The following is a 22500-nucleotide window of genomic DNA, read 5'->3' as shown; positions in this document are numbered from 1 at the left end:
CGGTGCGCTGTAGACATTATTACTTAAGGTTCTTTGCAGTGTCCCTTCGGCCCCTACCTGCAGCCCCTTTCGTTCCCTTTACTGTACCTCCTTTTATATTCTCTTTCCTCCATCTTACTTTTCACCCTCTCCTGACAATTGGTTCATAGTGCAACTGCGAGATTTTCATCCTGTTACATCTTTCAAACATTTTTATTGTTAATTTCCGTTTCAGCGCTGAATGACCTCACAAGTCCCAGTGCTTGGCCTTTGGCCTAAATTCTATGTTTAATTCAATTCAATCCAATATTTAATCTTACCCTAGGTAGGGGTACGTTTATACTGTGCCCTTGACCTGAGTCAGGTGTGAAAGGGAGTAGGAGGTCTAGTGCGACCCCTCAGGACCTTGCCTATCCACCAGAGATGGTTCCAAGAAACTTTGAACCTTAATCAAACCTTCAAGAGTTGTAAGTAAATTATCTGCAATCCTCAGACTCTCCAAATTATCTTTAGTGCCAAGTAACTCTATAATCACCTGAGATGCTATATCCTTAAGCAGCTTAAACTATTCACATTATCTAGAACTGCAAAATTATCAATACTTATCAAATATCCATTATCATTTATGCCACTGTGAACCACAGATAATCTGAGGTCTTTAAAAATGCAAAAATCATCTCATGTTCTACTTCACTTCCTATGGACCTGTGGACAAGCAATGTGAGGTATTTACAACTCCAAATCATCTGGAGTTACAACACAAACACTTAATTACCTGTTGTCTATAAAATATATTCTATTAAAGCATTAAGAAAAATAAAATATCTCTTTAGTTCTATGGCATCCCAAATCATCCGTAACCTTAAGAAAATTCTGTTTACCTCTGGGTTGCAAAATTCGAAAACACATCATTCATGAAGACATCAAAATTACCTGTAACCCTTAAATACTAAGAATGATGACTGAACTTTTCATGTATGAAAATCTTGAGGGGGAAAATTAATAATCGAAATTAACAACAAACTCTTCACTAGACTTGAGGTAAGAAACTTGGAATAAGGGACAACAAAACATCCCATTCCTGTGGTTTCCATTTAGCAACGATATAAATTAAAATTCTGTTCACAAACACGACTTCATGGGTGTATGATCATCAGTATTTACGTAACTTTATACAGCTGCGTTTCATACTACAATAATTCGAACGGAACTTGGGCGCATAGGCCTACAGTATATTCGTACTATACTCATACTGTACTCGTGCCGTATACGTATGTAAATTCGTATAACATACATGCAGGCATACACACGAACATATGCTTGTCACGTTGACGACAAATAAGCGTAAAATCCTACCTAAAGTAGAATTTTCTTCATCATCTTTTCTACGAGAACGGAAAGAGCGAATTCAAACTCTGCTGAGAGAACGTTCCAATAACGCCCCATTCCTCCTTGATGAAATCTGCTCCGCGTTCCCCGATCATGATGGTCGGAGCGTTAGTGTTCCCGGTGATTATTTGGGGCATTATCGAAGCGTCGATGACTCTGAGTCCGGAGAGCCCGCGAACTCTGGCAGAAGGCGAAGAAGAAGAAGAAGAAGAAGAAGAGGAAGAAGAATAACAAAATGAAGAAGAATGAAATGGATCAGCTGTTACAAAGGCAAAGACTTCACAGCCCTTGCATGAGCTATTTAGATTTGATGTAATCAAAAAGTGCTTTACATAAACTTTAAAAACTTGTCAAAAGATGGAATATCTCACATGCAGAGGTGATTAAGAGACTATATATTCTTCAGGCAGTCCTCTCCCCACCTTTTTTTGTTATCCTAAGTCTAGACATCTAGAAATAAAATTGATTAAACTTCTAAGTAGGGCAAAATAATGCAATAGCGTTCCTTGACACCCATATCAGTTTATGAAATTAAAACAGTTTTGGCATTTCTTACAGAAAATCGACGCCCACGTGATTTATGACTAAATTCTCGTTATTCATTCCTGTTAAGTACAAGCGTAACCAAACCGCTAAACTTGTAATCATTGCTTTCGATATTAGGCCTAACTGTTTTCGTTTGCACTCAGAATTTTACTTTTTGAAAAGCTTCCTCCAAAAACTGTTTTTTTTATACATTTTTTCTATAAAAAATTAGAGAAATTACTATCGCCATGAAACTATATTATAAAAGCCACTAGGCCAATAATTTACTTTTCAATTTTAATTTTTAAAATTGGTTAACACATTTTTTTTCATTGAACAAATTTTTCAAAACGAATAACATAATTTTATATACCAATGATTATCAGTTTTTTTTTCAAACCAAAGTTACAGTTATCTGCCCTCCATAAATATCAGCGGAATTGCTGTAACGCAATTTGTGTAGGGAAGGATAAGTGCCAACCAGATGTACGATGATTAACAAGGTTGATTAAATCGAGTAGCACATTTTGGAGGCCCGCCTTCAAGTGAAGTTAGATTGAAAAAAAAAAAAAAAATCTTTACTTTCCTTCAAAGATCTTTGTCTGTCGTTTCCAATGCATAGTCTATTGGCTACTAAAGTTTCTTTTACTTTATTCTATTTCTTTTCAAGGACCTTGGTTTCAGCCACACCTCGAGAGATTAGCCGGAAATATGCGGTTTCAGCTGTTCATTTGCTTACTATATATCTTTCTCTGTTTTATTTTTATTTATGTTTACTGCTGTGCGTAGTTATTTATTTGTATATATTTTTCCTGGATATCATATATCATTTTTAGAGAATTACAAATTGATTTATTGCGTGCCGGTAATCAAAATATTTTTATTGTACTTTGTTTTAAGACAGTTGACGATGGCAGTAATTTTTAATTTTAATATATATATATATATATATATATATATATATATATATATATATATATATATATATATATATATATATATGTGTGTGTGTGTGTGTGTGTGTGTGTGTGTGTGTGTGTGTGTGTGTGTATGATGTATGGAAGCGGAACTGCAATTCAAACCCCTATCATAAAAATCCATTGTGCTGCTTTCGACCAAAACACTGAATTATGCACCTGGTAGTTAACAACTGTGGTGGGTCACGATCATGATGGAGCAAGACAAGGGGTCATAAGATTATCCCAAAATAATATATAATCATATACAATTAATAAATTTACCTGAGTCGATGATCCACGACGCCCATGGGATCCGTAGGAGGAGCCATTTTGCACGACCCCACTGGATGGAAGGCCGTGGCAGCCAGCTGCCTTATGAAGCACTCCCAGTAGGCATAGGACCCAAAAACTACGTGTTCGCAACCAGGGACAACCTGCAGAGAGGTATTTTAATATATACTTCGTGTGGGTAGTGAAGGGAGGCGTAATTCGGTGGTTGAAGGGAACGATATAGAGGTGGGGGAAGGGGTACAGGTATGGAGGAAATGGTCTAGTCACCGCTTACCATAATCCATTGTCATTTCCCGTTTTCTTTGGTGGTCTTGCACGGTTAAACGTCTAGGCCAAGATCAGCAATGTAATGATTATTTATTAGTAAATTTAATACAAATATTCAGTATAACGGTCAATGAAACAATAGCAATAATATTAGTTAGGGTAGTAATATGCTATACAGATACCAAATTCAGAAAACGAAAAACTTAAATGGTCTTTGATTGTCTAGGCCTAAGCTAAGGTCAGTTTCTTGAACCTGGCGTTACTTTTACGATTAGTCCCGTCATTCTGGTTTTATACCAACAACAACATAGCTCTACCTTGACTGCGGAGGAATAATTGATACTATTAATACAGTGACTACTGCTAACTGCATTAGTGATAATGGTTCAAAATACCACTTGATTAATTAATGAACAAAATACTCACATTGTCGTTAAACCTTGCACCGAATTCGTCTCTCAATGCAGGGGTGTTGGCAATTTCCATGCATTTCTGGATGCCTGGAAATGAAAGACGATGAAAAATACTGAATTACAAACATGGGTAAAAGTTACTAGTTAACATGATAAGATACACCTACATGTAGGCTACTGTACATGAACAAATACACATACATATTCTGTTACCAGTATATTTCTAAGGCTAGGTTACTATGGATGCGAATTCTGACGAATATTTGTTCTGACGAGTTCTGACGAATTCGAAGAAAAAACAAAGGCATGCATTCCAATGAGAGTGTTTACAGTGGCAGCAACGAACACGTCAGAACACGTACGAAGTCGTCAGAACCATTTGAGCGTTCAAACAAGTTTGATTTTTTCATGCGACCTGCGTCTGTTTTAGGTATTTTTGTGCACTGAATTTAGATTGATTTTATTATTCCACCATGGATAACGATAAATTGATCAGCCTTGTGTACGAGAACAGGTGTTTGTGGGATATGAGAGACAAAAATGACCATAACAGAGATATTTCTCGGCAAAAGTGGGAGAAGATTGCTACAGAACTCAACACTAGCAGTAAGTACAATTTTTTTATTTTGATGTGGGGTTAACATTTTAAGCAATTAAAAAGTAATTGGGACATAATTTACTATTACAGAATTTCTTGCATATTACTTGCTGTAATTAACGGTAAATGATGTATAATATAATTAATTATATATGTTTTTAGTAAAGAACTAGATAACTTTGCGGACTTTCAAGAAAAAAATATTGCTCAAGTTCATCCATTTTTGCTGGGCGGCAGAAACGTAATGACTATCAGAATATCAGAAAACGCATACAGTGTAACCACCTTGTTCTGATGAGGGTTTCTGACGTATTCGTCAGAAGACATTTTCGTCAGAATTCGCATCCATAGTAACCGTAGCCTAAGGGTAACACTATGCGTTTGTAAGTGACAGTTTATAAACAAAGTACTTTTATTTTTCAAATATATCAATGTGAATAGCAACTGCGGTTTTAGTGCATTAATATTCTTTATATTTTCATTAACGTCTTTATTTATTATCAATTACTGAATTAATAAACTGTAGTTTCATAATATCAATTCAATACTGCATGTAACGATACTCGTAGTCAGTCATATAAAATCCCGTTTTCTATTAAAATAAACATTCACGATATATTACAAGGGTAACGAAACTAACCAAGAATGCGCTACATTCTCGCGAGTAAACATTATACATTGCCATGGTTAGTCAAGTTATTTCGTAATTACTGAATAAAGATTTAGGCTTATAAGTAATATCTATTAAGTTTGTAACATTTATAAAATGGCTCTGATGGGAAATATGCATTTGCTAACTGTGTACAGTACAAAGAAAATAATTTTTTTTTATGGAAAACTTATCAGAATGCCTCAGAACAAGCCTTACCTCTGAAGAGGATTTTGATGTCGTTAGGGTCAGCAAGGTAGTTGGGGTCAATGAGAGGAGGAACGTTGGGGTCACTGGAGGCCAATGTCACGGACCCACGGCTCCTGGGACGACTGACGTAGGGTCCTAGGGTGAAACCGTCTTTGTGCCTGAGGTTCCCGAAATATCTCTCGTAAAACTGAGACGAGGAGACAAGAGAAGTCATGAAGTTAATAGAGGGGAAAAGTGTAGAGACTTTACGGTGCGTTTAACTGATTAGTTATTAATGTTTCAGAAAACAAGAAGATACATAACAACGATCTACCATTTGCATAACAGATTATTATTATTATTATTATTATTATTATTATTATTATTATTATTATTATTATTATTCTTATTATTATTATTATTCGAAGACGAACGCTACTCATATGGAACAGGTCCACAGGCGCCATTGACTTGAATTCAAGTTTCCATAGAATATGATGTTCATTTGAAAGAAATTAAACAAGATAACAGTAAATACACAAAGAAGGAATGAATTATTAGAAAACAAGGATAAATGAACAATTTAATAAATAATAGATAGAAAGGTAAATAAATGATTAAAAGTACAATACAAATGTTTTAGGGTAGTAATGCTGAGGACCTTCGCGGGAACTTTTGAGATTGCTTTGAAAACAACATTTGGCAAATCACTCAGAATACTAATATGCCTTGTACATAGGTCCATAAACCCATATATCTGATTCACACACGTTCACTCACATACATACTGTATATATATACTTTCTAAACACATGGAATCAACTGCAACGACCAAAAGTGATACAAATTTATGTACAGCTTTGATAGATACAAATGATTAATTTTTTTTTTTTTACTTTCCTTCTGAACATTTTCGATTCTTCTTTACAACAAGTGGAAAGTCTAAAACAAATTGACTGAATCAGTTTTGACGTTTTCTGGTGAACTCTGGAATAAGTTTTACCTTAAAATCTCCAGCAATCTGTTTTCCAGTAAAAAAAAATGAAAGTATGAGAAATGAGAAACGTCACGGATGGAAACAGCAACAGGAGAGTGACTGGTTACTTACGCCATCTCTGTAGCCGATCAAATCCGCCAGGAGGAACCCGTAGTTCATGCCAGGACTCCCTGATGTGAACAGGATTTGTGACTCTGGCCAGTTAGGATCGCCTTCCTCCGACTTGGGCCAAAAGTTGCCCTCCATGGTGAATGGATTCGTGAGAGGTCCTGGGAAAATAGGTGGCTAATATATACCCATACATGTATAAACACTTACATACGAGTATATATTATATAATAATGTATATAGATAATACACACATACACACATATATATATATATATATATATATATATATATATATATATATATATATATATATATATATATATATATATATATATATGTTAACTTTATCACATACACAATTGTTCTGTGCATTAGTAGAATTACTGAAAGGACCTCATTCAAACTGGATGGTATCTAATGGAGTATTTATTCAGAAAAAGTTACAAGCTCTCTTGGACAAACAGTCTGCATTATCAAGTATCCATTAGATACCATTCAGTTTGAATGAGGTCCTTTCAATAATATATATATGTATATATGTATATATATATATATATATATATATATATATATATATATATATATATATATAAATATATACATGTGTATAATTACATATGAATGGACCATAGATATTTCTGGCAAAAAAAAAAAGTTTACAAGGTATTAATTTTGTCTAAGGTTCTCTAAAATTATTTTGAGCTTTATTTATTAAGTTTAAAGAAGGTAGATTATAATCGCCTTATGAAACTTTATTCGCTTTTCTACTAACTAAACAGCAGTATTTAAAGAGGAACACATTACAAGGCGATGGGACTTAATGTGCCTTTTATCACAAATGTCAAAACACCCATTTAGTGAACTCACCTTTTCCTATACTCAAATTTTTGAGAGAGAGAGAGAGAGAGAGAGAGAGAGAGAGAGAGAGAGAGAGAGAGAGAGAGAGAGAGAGAGAGAGAGGTGAGTTCTGACCTTGTCTATTCTTGGCAAAATCTCTGATGGACTCCGGTTTGACTAGGCTCTCAAGCGTCGAGGAAACTCCCCTCTTTTCGGTGGTCCACGAAAGACCGAAAACGGCCACGTGGTCGTGGAAATTCTGACCGACGCCTGGAAGGTCTTTCACAACTGGAATCTGGAAGAAGAAATGAATCATATTAATTTAAGAATGTTAGTAAAGAGAGGCTGGGCATGAAACTCAGCTTCCTCTAATTGTATCAATGGTTATATATCTCCAATACAAAACTGAATGAAGACCAGGGTTAAAAGAGAGAGAGAGAGAGAGAGAGAGAGAGAGAGAGAGAGAGAGAGAGAGAGAGAGAGAGAGAAGCCTCCTTGTACCTAATACTGATGAAACTGCTTAGCTGGCCCCAGCCCTCAGAGAGAGAGAGAGAGAGAGAGAGAGAGAGAGAGAGAGAGAGAGAGAGAGAGAGAGAGAGAGAGAAAGAGAGAATTTCTTGCCTCAACTCTGCTTATTCACCTACTTTGACCCATATTTTCCAAAGACATGCAGTTACTTTGAGCAAGAGAGAGAGAGAGAGAGAGAGAGAGAGAGAGAGAGAGAGAGAGAGAGAGAGAGAGAGAGAGAGAGAGAATTTCTAGCCTCAACTCTGCTTATTCACCTTCTTTGACCCATATTTCCCAAAGACATACAGTTACTTTGAGAGAGAGAGAGAGAGAGAGAGGCCTCCACTTACCTGGTGTTGTCGAAGGTGCTCAGCTGGTCCCACTCCTGACAACAGGAGCAAGTGTGGGGACCCCACAGCGCCACCTGACAATATCACTTCTCGAGTAGCGTAAACAATGCGCTCCTGTCAGGAATAAAATAAATGCATGTGTATCCGTAAGGGTGACTGCGGAATGTGTGAAGCCGTGTCTGACATGCATTTAAACTTGGTAAGTAAAAGACATGCATATAAACTTGGTAAGTGAAAGACATGAATTTAAACCTTGTGACATGCATTTAAACTTAGTAAGTAAAAGACATGCATTTGAACTTGGTGACATGCATTTAAACTTAGTAAGTAAAAGACATGCATTTAAACTTAGTGACATGCATTTAAACTTAGTAAGCATAAGACATGCATTTAAACTTAGTAAGTAAAAGACATGCATTTAAACTTAGTGGCATGCATTTAAACTTAGTAAGTATAAGACATGCACTTAAACTTAGTGAGTAAAAGACATGCATTTAAATTTAGTAAGTAAAAGGCATGCATTTAAACTTCGTAAGTAAAAGACATGCATATAAACTTGGTAAGTAAAAGGCATGAATTTAAATTTAGTGACATGCATTTAAACTTAGTAAGTAAAAGACATGCATTTAAACTTAGTGACATGCATTTAAACTTAGTAAGTATAAGACATGGATTTGAACTTAGTAAGTAAAAGACATGCATTTGAACTTCGTCAGTAAAAGACATGCATTTAAACTTACTGAGTAAAAGACTTGCCTTTAAACTTTGTGAGTAAAAGACATGCATTTAAACTTGGTGAGTAGAAGACATGCATCAAAATTAGTGAGTAAAAGACATGCATATAAACTTAGTAAGTATAAGACATGCATTTGAACTTAGTAAGTAAAAGACATGCATTTAAACTTGGTAAGTAAAAGTCATGCATTTAACTTAATAAGTAAACGACATGCATTTAAACTTTTTAAGTAAAAGACATGCATTTAAACTTGCTAAGTAAAAGACATGCATTTAAAATTAGTGAGTAAAAGACATGCATTTAAACTTAGTGAGTAAAAGACATGCATTTAAACTTAGTAAGTAAAAGCCATGCATTTAAACTCAGTGAGTAAAAGACATGCATTTAAACTTTGTGAGTTAAAGACATGCATTTAAACTTAGTACGTAAAAGACATACATTTAAACTTAGTGAATAAAAGACATGCGTTTAAACTTAGTGAGTAAAAGACATGCATTTTTAAATCAGTCAGTAAAAGACATGCATTTTTAAATCAGTCAGTAAAAGACATGCATTTTTAAATCAGTGAGTAAAAGACATGCATATAAGCTTAGTAAGTGAAAGACACGCATATAAACTCAGTAAGTAAGAGACGTGCATTTAAGCTTAGTAAGCAAAAGACATGCATTTAAACTTAGTGAGTAAAAGACATGGATTTGAACTTAGTAAGTAAAAGACATGAATTTACATTTAGCAAGTAAAAGACATGCATTTAAACTTAGTGAGTATAAGACATGAATTTACACTTAGCAAGTAAAAGACATGCATTTAAACTTAGTGAGTATAAGACATGGATTTGAACTTAGTAAGTAAAAGACATGCATTTAAACTTAGAAAGAGTAAGACATGGATTTGAACTTAGTAAGTAAAAGACATGCATTTAAACTTAGTAAGAGTAAGACATGGATTTGAACTTAGTAAGTAAAAGACATACATTTAAACTTAGTGAGCATAGGACATGGATTTGATCTTAGTAAGTAAAAGACATGCATTTAAACTTAGTAAGTAAAAGACATGCATTGGAACTTAGTAAGAAAAAGACATGAATTTAAAATTTGTAAGTAAAAGACATACATTTAAACTTAATAAGTAAAAGATATGTATTTGAACTTAGTAATTAAAAGTTATGCATTTAAACTTAGTAAGCACAAGAAAGTAGAAAAACGAGAAAATATGTAAATACCTAATGCGCATTCCATGTTTATTTTTAAGACTTAATTTTGAAATCTCTCCATTTAGTGGAAGACCAGCAGAAACTATTTAAACCCATTTTCTGCTTACGTAAATTAGAACTGGGCTTAGAAGAAAATGTTCCTTTTCTACTCGTAAACCGGTTCATTTTCTACCTGAACTCTAGATCTGTAGCCTACTTGTGCTCTATCTCCCAAACAAATCCCAAAAGTACTCGTGTACAGAAACATAATTTAAACAAATAAATAATCTAACAGACGTTACCCTTCCTTGCTGCTCGAAGCGAACTCCAACGGCTTTGTTGTTTTCGAAAAGAATCTGAAAATGAAATAAAACATCACAATTATTTCTAAGTTTCCTTAGAGTCATTATCGACAACGGACTAATTATATTTTTGATAAATATGGCTGAGAATTTTTCATTTCAAATTATCCAAAATTTAAAAGCAATCTCACTAACATTAAAGGATACAAAGTATTCAAAATGATCAACGTCCCAAAATATAAAGGTAATCATATACTTAAAGAAAACGGTGAAGTCACTTTCAAAGAAAACGTACATGAAAGTCCTTTAAAGGGGTGACTTACTTACCGAAAGCGTTGGCAGTTTTCGTAGTCTCTCTCTCTCTCTCTCTCTCTCTCTCTCTCTCTCTCTCTCTCTCTCTCTCTCTCTCTCTCTCTCTCTCTCTCTCTCTCTCTATATATATATATATATATATATATATATATATATGTATTGGTAACGCATGCACGGTGGTTTAAGAAACTAATTATAGAACCATCAAGATTGCAAGGAAGCTATAGCATAAACTGTTGATGTTTTAGTTTTTGTTTTTCAGTGATATTATATCCAGTTGACATCTTCATAATATTTCTCTTAAATTATGTATCAACCCCTCCCCATTCTATTCACGCATCATATTCCTACCCAACAGCTTTACTTTAAAATCCACTGTTCTTTTTCTAACAGATCAGGTCCTAATCTCAGACCAACTTTTGCACCAGACTAGTCGCTCTCCAATCTGCATGCTCTAACAGGCTACATTTCCGTCACCAAACACTTCTAATCCTCTCATCAACTTATCTTTTGTAACCATACATCCTCAACATCCTTCACTGCCTAACTACTGAACGTGTCATAAGCTTTTCCTAAGTCTAAGTATGCCACAAACAGCTATCTCCTTTACTTTCAAACCTCTTGAATAACTATTAAATGACGAATTCTTTATCCACACACCATCAGCCTTGTTTCAACCCACACTGTTCCTCTCCTGTTGACCCCTCTGACGTCTGTCTAACTTCTTCAAATCAGTCAAAATCGGACCATGCACATTTCAGTCTTCTCCATAACATTTAACTCAACACAATGGAAGTTATTAATTTTACTGATTCTTTTAAAACTTTTATATATATATATATATATATATATATATATATATATATACATATACATATGTATTTATAAATATATATACATATGTATATATCAATATATATATATATCATATATATATATATATATATATATATATATATATATATATATATATATATATTCCTTTGCAAACCTTTTGAGTAGGAACAAAGTTAAAATCTATGTGTATATACTTTATTATAAAAACAAGTATTATTACTACTACTACTACTACTACTACTACTACTACTACTACTACTACTACTACTAACAATATAATAATAATAATGTCTTACTCTCGTAGCCCGAGCAAAGAAAGCCACATGGAGATTGGGTCTATTGGAAGCTGGTCTGATGTAGGAGACTGCTGTGGACCCTCTCAGACCATCCCTTGTGGAGTAGTCTATCACGCTAAAACCTGAGGTCGAGACGTAACATATTCAGCTAAATTTAGTTACGAAACGCATCAGCGTTCTAATTACGAATCACTTTGTATACGTCCGTTGTGATATATATATATATATATATATATATATATATATATATATATATATATATGTGTGTGTGTGTGTGTGTGTAACTGAATTCCAATTTGTTTGAAGGGAAGTTTCATCAATAAGTTTCTTGGAAATACTTGAGATATATTATATGCAATTTGATGGATTATAATTCCATCATGGCTACCAGAAATTCCTATATATTACTTTGAATGAAGCAATGTTGGATAAATCACTCTCTTAGCCATGAACCTAAAACCACAGTAGTGGGGTAGTGCCGTCCGTGAACTCATGGGGTGCACTGTAGGCATTACTTCAGGTTCTTTGCTGCGACCCCTTTCATTCCTTCTACAACGCCTCCTCTCATATTCTCTTTCTTGCATCTTCCAACCTCTATTATTATCTCAGCTTTATTTTCAGCGCTGACTGACCTCATCGAAGGTCCCAGCGCTTGACCTTTGTCCTAAATTTTATATTCCAGTTCCGATGAGGCTAAAACGATCAAACAAAATCTGGATTTTTCGTTAAAGGAATACTATATTTAAAGATTCAGTTAAGACGTTAATGATAGTGAAGTTAAAAGGTTCGTTTTATCTAAAGTATGCAAACAGACAAAGGTCCACTTGAGAGAAGATACTGAATTCAATAGAGAGTAACAAGGATATGAACTGGGAGAAAGAAAGTGGGCAAGACAACACTGGCAAGAAATAGACCCTTTGGCCACCTAGCGGAGGAGAGGGAGCACTACAGTACTGCGGAAAGAGGCAAGGGCAAGGTCACTGGCTAGTTTTTTTTTTTTTATTCAGGCCAATTGGGGAGGTAAAGAAATAAAGAAACATTCAAAATTTGAGGGTAATATTATAAATACAGGCAAGCTGGATCTATACAGAGCCTTCATGACGACAGACAAGATATAAGAGCTTTCGACATGGACACCAAAAATCTAAATTCGTTAAATGCATATTGGTCGCTTCATTTAACTCTTGACCCCACCAGGGAAAGCTTGACGTGCAAGAAGGCACGAAGGAGGAAAAAACATACAAGAAAAAAAGTTGGCTCTCGATAAGTGTGATTGCGACAGCAAAAAGTGGCCGCGGACTTAACCGCTAGGTCAAAAAATTGGCGAAAAAAACACCAAACCGTCAATTACTCTAAAAAGTTGCCACATAGGCATTTCCGATCGTATTTTCTCCGCGACTTGAAAACTACGTTCTTTTATGTTTTATATAGTTGTTATATATATATATTTTTTAGGTTTTAAGTAGTTCTTATATTTGTAAAAGAATCTTTTAAGCTAATGTTCTGCTCAGGGAGATATCGCCCAATAAAAATATTTGCAATAAAATGCTGGAAGGTCACTGAAAATAAAAAGGTAAAACTTATTATCCTTCACTATTTTTGGAGTAAGTTATATATTGTGTCACGTAAGAACTTAACTTTTCCTTATCTTTTATTAGAAAAATACATTACTGAAGTTTTACAGTTATTTCACAGTAAGAACTTAATTGGAGAGAGAGAGAGAGAGAGAGAGAGAGAGAGAGAGAGAGAGAGAGAGAGAGAGAGAGAGAGGACTTGTGAAAGTATGCATGTCAGAGTGTGTGTGTGTGTGTGTGTGAGAGAGAGAGAGAGAGAGAGAGAGAGAGAGAGAGAGAGAGAGAGAGAGTGTTTGTATGTATGTATGTCATGTGTGTGTGTGTGAGAGAGAGAGAGAGAGAGAGAGAGAGAGAGAGAGAGAGAGAGAGAGAGAGAGAGAGGACATTAGTAATATGCCGTGACAAAATCTTAGGACAATATATAATTCAAAAGCCTAGTTTAAAGCGCTAGAAAATATGAAGTGCAGTTGTAAAGGTAAAACCTTCTCATTCTATAACAATGTTAAGGATATGAGAAAGATGATTGAATTACTTCTGCAAAATCAACACCACAATAATAATATAAATGGAAGATGGAAATTCATCAGATAAAAGGAACAACGGAGAAATATTAGGTAAATGTATATTGAATAATAATAATAATAATAATAATAATAATAATAATAATAATAATAATAATAATAATAATAATAATATATTAAAAAACATACCTTCTTTATCTACATGATTATCTAATAAACAATATCTGCTGGATACGAAGTCACTTCAAAATGAGAATCTTATTTTAGATGAAGACGTGCGTACGCATATACGCGACAAATGATTATGCGAGCGCATCTGCACGAGCAAGCGAGCGCGCGCGCTCTGTTGTGAGCGGCCTTGAAACCCACATTAATGCCTAGCAACTTTGTAAGCTTAGGGCGAGCAAGGTCTATTCAAGTGTCGTGTGTTCTTTTAAGGGAAATATTCAATATTTGGCACCTGACAGTTATCATTACTTAAGAACAAATCCTTATGACCAATTTTACGGAGTATAAAATGTCCAAGGCTTAATGGCACGGAATGGAATATGAACTTTGGGCCAAAGGCCAGGCGCTGGGACCTGTGATGAGGAGGTAATTCGGTGCTGAAAGGGATATTGAGAGTAATAAGGTTCATTTAAAGGTGTAACAGGAGGAAAACCCTGCATTATGAAACAATTGTTAGGAGAAGTTCAGTTAAGTATACCTTAGTTTAACCAGACCGCTGAGCTGATTAACAGCTCTCCTAGGGCTGGCCCGAAGGATTAGACTTATTTTGCGTGGCTAAGAACCAATTGGTTACCTAGCAACGGGACCTACAGCTTATTGTGGAATCCGAACCACATTATAGCAAGAAATGAATTTCTATCACCAGAAATAAATTCCTCTAATTCTTCATTGGGCGGCCGGAGACTCGAACGCGGGCCCAGCAGAGTGCTAGCCGAGAACGGTACCCACCCGTCCAACGAGGAACTTAATTGTTAGGAGAGGGCAGAAAGTAAGTTGGGAGAAAGAGAATATGGACGAAGGAGGTACAGTAGAAGGAATGAAAGAGGTTGCAGCTAGGGGGAGAAGGGACGCTGCAAAGAATCTTAAGTAATGCCTACAGTGCACCGCGTGCAGTCCACTGACGGCATTATTTCCCTACGGGATCCAAGGTTTACTGAATTAAGCAGTGACAGAAATCAAGTCATTAAATAAATCATCTTTACGAATTTCCGTTATTTATCATTCGTTAAAAAGCGTTTCTTTCGCTAACCCGCTAATCCGGTTTCCGCGCATGCGCAAAACCAGCTACCCTTAGAAGAGGTATTTGAATTATCAATATTAATATTTATATCGTCTCACATAACTGTCTGTTCGGAATTTTCATTTTTTTCCGTGAATATTTTAGGATGAGGATGTCAGCCTCATTCTCTTCTCCACGCTGGATACGACCCACAATAGTCAACTACTCTCAGGTACATAAATCGCTACTTTTTTATTTTTAATTTCATTTTTCTATTGGTAATAATATCCTCTCTCTCTCTCTCTCTCTCTCTCTCTCTCTCTCTAACACACACAGACACTGACAAACTTACGCACATCTCTCTCTCTCTCTCTCTCGCACACACACTGACATACATACTTATACACATCTCTCTCTCTCTCTCTCTAGCTTACGAAAAACACGCTGTCAAAAGCAATTGACCTCGTATGATATTCTGCTGACTCACTGCAATTCATTTTCTTATCAATTTAACTCCGTCCCTTCATCTGCGCATAGTCAAATAAAATACTGCCTTAAGATAAATAAGTTTACACTATCACGTTTCAGCTGTCGAGATGAATATCATCATTGCTTTCACTACGCTTGGAGTGGAATGGAATGGAATATCATCATTGTTTTCACTACGCTTGGAGTGGAATGGAATGGAATATAAATTTCAGGTCAAAGGCCAAGCACTGGGACCTGTGAGGTCATTCAGTGCTGGAAAGGAAATTGAGAGTAGGTAGTCTGAAAGGTGTAACAGGAGGAAAGCCTCAAAGCAACTGCACTATGAAATAATCGTTGGGAGAGGATGGACAGCAAGATAGAAGAAATATAATATGAGTGGAGGTACAGTAAAAGGAATGAACGGGGTTGCTGCAAAGAACCTTCAGTAATAATGCCTGCAGCGCAACGCGCGAGGTGCACTGACGCACTACGCCCCTACGGGGAAATCACCACTGCAGGTGGTTTCTGGTGAATCATCTCTGGGATGATTAAGAAGCTGCGGCAATTTGGGGATGATTAAGCAACTTCAACAATTTTATCAGAATCGTGACCAACCCATCACCGGACCGACTTCAAACTGAATGTCAGCTTTCGCCAGCAAGAATTCTTTTCTTGTGTGTGTGTGTGTGTGCGTGCGTTGAACTAGAAAAAGTACGTCTGGAAGGGCACAGGGATAATACAATGAGCTGTTTAAACGCTGGCATCCTTGCTGGAACTTGACTGTTGATGGTCGCCGTCTAAGACTGGCTTAAAGCATGTCTCCCTAGAAATATTTATCAACATAAAAGCTACACTTCTCTTTCTACCGTCGAGCGCTAATCCAGCTCTGTATAACTATTTATACAAAAAATTACTTGTCTACCACTACCTTAATACTATTCACCTTTCATTTTTATAAATTTTATCTGTTTATTAATTTATCTCTTTTTCTGTACTTCGTTTTTCCTCGTCCTACTTCTTCCTAATGAACATCGTAACATCCTCTGGAAGCTTGAATTCCAAGTCAATGGCCCCCTTGGTGGGCTTGTTCCATATGAATAGACTCTGAACTGAATTGAATATAGAATTTAGGCCAAAGGTCAAGCACTGGGACCTATGAGGTCACTCAGCGCTGAAACGGAAATTGACTGTAAAAGGTTTGAAAGGTGTAACAGGAGGAAAACCTCAAAGCAGTTGGACTAGGAATCAACTGTTAGGAGAGGGTGGAAAGTAAGATGGAAGAAAGAGAATATGAAAGGAGGTACAGTAAAAGAAACGAAAGAGGTTGCAGCTAGGGGCCTAAGGAAGGGCCGCTGCAAAGAACCTTAAGTAATGCCTACAGTGCACCGCATGAGTCGCACTGACGGCTCTAACCCCCCTACGGGGCCATGTGAACAGGGTTCATCTTCTGAATAATAATAATAATAATAATAATAATAATAATAATAATAATAATAATAATAATAATAATAATAATAATAACAACTTTGAGAAGCGAAATTTATTCGCTCTTCCCTTCAAAACAAATGGTAAAAAAATCGTTATACTTTTGTGCTTTTAATGAGTGAAAGGGACTGAAATGTGGATAACAGGTTCCTCTGAACTATAAGACACAGCACTTATGCGTCCAAGTCTTTGCTTATTTAAACCTTCTCCTCTACTTTTATCATTTCCTTCTAATTCTAACTTCACCTCACTTATTCTGCAATTCATCCTCGGTTCATATATTACAGTATTCTTTTTTAGTTTTCTGGAAAGAAAACTATTGTGCCGGCTTTGTCTATTCGTCCGCAATTTTTTCTGTCCGCCTTCAGATCTTAAAAACCACTGAGGCCAGAGGGCTGCAAATTGGTATGTTGATCATCCACCCTCCAATCATCAATCATAACCAACTGCAGCCCTCAAGCCTCAGTGGTTTTTATTTTATTTAAGGTTAAAGTTAGCCATAATCGAGCGTCTGGCAACGATACAGGCCAGGCCACCACCGGGCCATGGTTAAAGTTTCATGGACCTAGGCTCATACAGCATTACACCGAGACCACCGAAAGATAGATCTATTTTCGGTGGCCTTGATTATACGCTGTACAGAAAACTCGATTGCGCTGAAGAAACTTCGGAGCATTTTTTTACTTGTTTTCATTTAACTTACGTTCCAGATTTAGCTAAATTCACAATCCGCATTCTTCCACAAAAATACCCACAAGCGAAGAATGCGCTTTTACCCGAAGTTAGCAAGTGAAAGCAGAGTGACCTTAGAATAAATATCAAACTGATAAATGGGGAGAGGCGGGGGAAGCTGACGAGCTGTCAAAGAAAACGATGAAATTATAAATGATATTTGGATAAACATTTATGTCAGTGAGTTTGGAAGGGTGAGGGTGGGGGTTGGGGAATAGGCAGTGATGGAATTCGCACAAGAAAATAGAATCGCACAAGAAAATAGAAAAAAAGAATTGTAAAAATTATATTGGTTTTGTCAGCAAATATTAGGACAAAATGATTAAAGAAAGAAAATTTAAAAAGAACGAGGATGGATCAACTTGTGGGGTGTGCCTGTTCAATAATAATAATAATAATAATAATAATAATAATAATAATAATAATAATAATAATAATAATAATAATAATAAGAAGAAGAAGAAGAAGAAGAAGAAGAAGAAGAAGAAGAAGAGGAAGAAGAAGAAGGAAAAAAATATTAAAGCAAGCAGCAAAAGAAAGATAAAAAAAAAGCAGAACATTCAACAACTAGAGAGAGAGAGAGAGAGAGAGAGAGAGAGAGAGAGAGAGAGAGAGAGAGAGAGAGAGAGAACCTAATACGTAATATCGTTACGTTACCACATTACATAAATTACGCAAACCTGTCCTGCACTTTTTTTTTTATTTTTTCAGGGTTAGGCAACCTTGTGTGACCTCCTTTCCTACCCCAGGCTAGAGCAGAGAAGGATGGAAGGATAAAGAATAGAGGATCCACCATGCCCCAATTATTAGGACAGGATCTAATTCGCGTGATTAGATACCATACATTTGACAAAAATTTGATTTCGATAAATTGTAGTGCACCCAAATGCAAAAGTATTTGCATTATGTGAAACTGTTTTTCGGCGCGAATATATCTTTACACTGAAAACATCTTACGGTATAAAAGCTGTTTCCGTGATGAAAAATAGATTTTAGTTTTCTGTAAAAGAAAACTATTGTGCCGGCTTTGTCTGTCCGTCCGTACTTTTTTCTTAAAGCTACTGAGGCTAGAGGGTTGCAAATTGATACGTTGATCATCCACCCTCCAATCATCAAGCATACCAAATTGCAGCCCTCTAGCCTCAGTAGTTTTTTTTTATTTTATTTAAGGTTAACGTTACGCATAACCGTACTTCTGGCAGCGCTATAGGTGCCACTACCGCACCGTGGCTGATTTTCATGTGCCGCGGCTAGGAGTTTTATGGGCCGTGGCTGAGGCCACAACCGGACCGAAAACTCAATTGCTCTTCGACGCACTTTTTACTTGTTTATGTTATAAACATTTAACTGAATAAAAATGCGTGTTGGAAAATTTTCCTTTAGATATATTTTGTTTATAAATTTAGATTTGATATTTAATATTTAATATTGCTGTAGCAAATAAACACTTAACTGAATAAAAATTTGTTTTGGAAAATTTACCCTTTAGATATATTCATCATGTTTCTAGACTATAATTTTTTAAGATAAGGAAATATTTACTGTAGCAAAACACTTAAATGAATAAAAATGTGCGTGGGAAAATTTTTCTTTTAACTATATTTAACGTGTTTTTAGCTTTAGATTTTTTTTTTTTTTTTTTACTGATACATGAGGGAAACATTTGCTGTAGTACTCTTCCTTTCTCTCTGCAAACACCCAAGTCTGATAAATGAATAAAAATGACCTAAGGTTACGAATTCTCAACTTACCTATTTGGTCAGGTCCGTTTGGATCGATGACGTCATAGCCGAGTTGCTGAGTCGCCTTGATGAAGCCGCTCAGGAGAGGCGTTGCCCACCTCTTGTCTTCTACAGACAGAGGCCCGCCCCTGCCGTGGTACGCAACTGTACAAAAGCAGAAGACAGGGGTTAAGAGATCATCCAATTCGCGTGATTAATTCAGAAAAAGAATACGGAGTAGAGCATACGTTACTTCATAAATCCCCGTTTTTTTTGTTTACATAACAGAAAACGGATACACAACAAACAGGGGATACTGCGATGGAACAAAAACCTCGCAACCTTGAAAGAACTTTCACTCGAGGTTTTACCATTTCTTTTCATTCGTTTCCCAACTGTCGTACATATCTGATCGATGTTCTTATTTATGAACTCTTTTTTTTTTAACTGAAATGTTAGAGGAAATGCGTAAATTTAAAGGCCAAGAGACTCGGAATTTTCATGTTATTGGATTGTTTGCACCGGGGAAAAAAATGAAACGTGAAGAAGTACAGTCATGTACCTCTTTCTGAAACCTTTCATTAAATCTTAGGCGTCGTGGAGAGAGGTGGGGAACTCCGTCTAGCCGACAATTTCAAAACCAGTTCTTCGGTTCCACTCCATCCCGAGGTGGAAATAGGTTAGCAGGCACATGTGAGGTGATATTACATTTTTTTTTAATATTACCGCACGATTGCAAAATTTGTCGAACTTCTCTACACATATTACATTTTTATCACAACCTTGACAACATTTACTTCCCAGATTTCTGGATTATAAGGGCTTTCCCTTCTAAAACAAAGGCCTTAAGGCTAATAATAATATCTAGGCCTTTCATCAAAAGTATAAGAGATGGTTATGAATGCAATACAGCCATATTCGAAATGATAAATGAAATAAAAGTAAAAATATAACTTTCCTTTGCAACGTTTCCTTCATTCTACCAATTTACTTACCCAAAAAGTATATTTATAAAGGAATAAGCATTCTATTTACACAAATAAGTATATCAATAGAGAAATCAAAATACAAGGAATATCGTTTTAAACCCACCCACTACTCACAGAAAACGGTAGAACTTCGGGAAGCAAAATCATCGACTAAACACCGCCTCAGACACATCAGCTATCCACCGAAAACAGGAAACGCAGCCAGGGAAAGCAAAAACTATACAATAACTAAGCCTAAATACTAGAAGACGACTCTGACACTTGAGAATGAAATGTCAGAAGTCCTAAATATGAATGAAATGTGACTCACGCGTCTTCTTGTTCCTGGTTCCTCTGTAATCCTCCGCTTTCAGGAAATAAGGCAAGACGGACTTGTAACCCCATCCTGGATTGCCGAGGCTCTCCCAGTAGTCGTAATCTCTGCGGTTCCCTCGCACGTAGAACATCCAGTTCAGGGTGGAGGTCCCCCCAAGGACGCGCCCCAGGGGATAGGCGATCCTCTGCGGGGTTGGAAAAAATAGATTCTCTCAAAGGGTGCTTAGGATTCCGAAGAGATCTTGGATTAATGTGGAGGAGAGGATGGAAAATTAATTTAGTTATTAGCTTTGTTATCCTTTCTTATGCAATCTTTTTCAATTTATTGAAAGATATTGACAAATCAAGTTCGATGATGATCCGTCAGTATATAGCTGAGTAAAAATGGTTTGGTTTTGACGTTTTGAGAGAGAGAGAGAGAGAGAGAGAGAGAGAGAGAGAGAGAGAGAGAGAGAGAGAGAGAGAGAGAGAGAGAATGTAATGACATTATTTCCGAAGACAGTAAGTCTGTGCCTCTGAGGAGAGAGAGAGAGAGAGAGAGAGAGAGAGAGAGAGAGAGAGAGAGAGAGAGAGAGAGAGAGAGAGAGTACAATGACACATTGTTTCTGAAGGCAGTAAGTCCGTGCCTCTGAGAGAGAGAGAGAGAGAGAGAGAGAGAGAGAGAGAGAGAGAGAGAGAGAGAGAGAATACAATGACGCATTATTTTTGAAGGCAGTAAGTACGTGTCTTTGAGGACAGAGAGAGAGAGAGAGAGAGAGAGAGAGAGAGAGAGAGAGAGAGAGAGAGAGAGAGAGAGAATACAATAACACATTGTTTCTGAAGGCAGTAAGTCCGTGCCTCTGAGGAGAGAGAGAGAGAGAGAGAGAGAGAGAGAGAGAGAGAGAGAGAGAGAGAGAGAGAGAGGATAATTAAAACAGTGACTCACATTATCTCTGTAGGCATTAAGACCGTGCCTCTGCCGGACTGTGTAATACTTCCAATCGGCGATCCCCCTAGGACCGGCAAAAATGAATGCCGGGACGTTGCTCTCCTGAGGGGGCTCGCCTCCGGCCTCCAGCAGGAGTATTCGCCATCCGGGGACCTCCGACAGACGGTTCGCCAACACTCCACCGGCAGATCCTCCTCCAACTGCGGAAGGAACGGGAAGATGATGTCAGGACAGTGCTTTCGTATCCATTACACTCCCACATTCTCCTAACCTCTTCTTATCTATCCCTGTTAGGATTTGGCTCCAGAGGGAAAGTTAGGTTAGCCATGGCCGCTTCCATCCTTCCACAGCCTCATCCTTCCCATACACTCACACCAGAGACTCATCAGCAGCACTTTAGCACGTCCTTCCGCCACAAACTCTTTTCCACTCCACTTCATATAGCACAAGGAAAGGATCGTTCCTCTCAATTCTTTTGGAACCTTTCCCTCAGCTGGTATACCTTACACACCCTGGTCAGGCACTCAGTCAGTGTTACCACTATAAAGCATTCTCCTGTTTACATTAATCCCTTTCAATCCTGCATCACTCAAACCTGCACCTTTACTGTCTTCTTCAATTAACAACTTTTTAAAAAAAATACTCAGATTCATATGAAATCCCCCAAACAAAAGAAATTAACGTATTTCATTTATGGTTAAATATGTTTCTAAGATTTTGATGACAATTCATACATGGCTTTAATACTTCATGACTTTTGTAGTATTTCGTGATTTAGTCAATACGACTGAACACACGTTTAT

General features: G+C 36.6%; 1 protein-coding gene across 1 annotated transcript in view; it reads right to left on the bottom strand.

Moving 5' to 3' along the window:
* The window catches only part of LOC136842854 (glucose dehydrogenase [FAD, quinone]-like), a 39560-nt gene that overhangs the window by 301 nt on the left and 16759 nt on the right, over positions 1-22500 (bottom strand). The window contains exons 3-14 of the mRNA XM_067110728.1: positions 21695-21897; positions 20765-20954; positions 19496-19630; positions 11737-11858; positions 10292-10345; positions 8062-8175; positions 7340-7499; positions 6368-6525; positions 5290-5467; positions 3837-3910; positions 3135-3286; positions 1-1548 (exon numbers count right to left, since the gene is read on the bottom strand). The exon at positions 1-1548 is cut by the window's left edge and continues 301 nt beyond it. Of these exons, the coding sequence (XP_066966829.1) occupies positions 1365-1548; positions 3135-3286; positions 3837-3910; positions 5290-5467; positions 6368-6525; positions 7340-7499; positions 8062-8175; positions 10292-10345; positions 11737-11858; positions 19496-19630; positions 20765-20954; positions 21695-21897 (1724 nt within the window). The 3' untranslated portion in view covers positions 1-1364. The remainder of the gene's footprint in view (positions 1549-3134; positions 3287-3836; positions 3911-5289; positions 5468-6367; positions 6526-7339; positions 7500-8061; positions 8176-10291; positions 10346-11736; positions 11859-19495; positions 19631-20764; positions 20955-21694; positions 21898-22500) is intronic.

Source organism: Macrobrachium rosenbergii, chromosome 10, assembly GCF_040412425.1.
Source record: "Macrobrachium rosenbergii isolate ZJJX-2024 chromosome 10, ASM4041242v1, whole genome shotgun sequence".
Classification (NCBI taxonomy): Eukaryota; Metazoa; Arthropoda; class Malacostraca; order Decapoda; family Palaemonidae; genus Macrobrachium; species Macrobrachium rosenbergii.
This window is presented reverse-complemented; position numbering and strand designations above follow the sequence as displayed.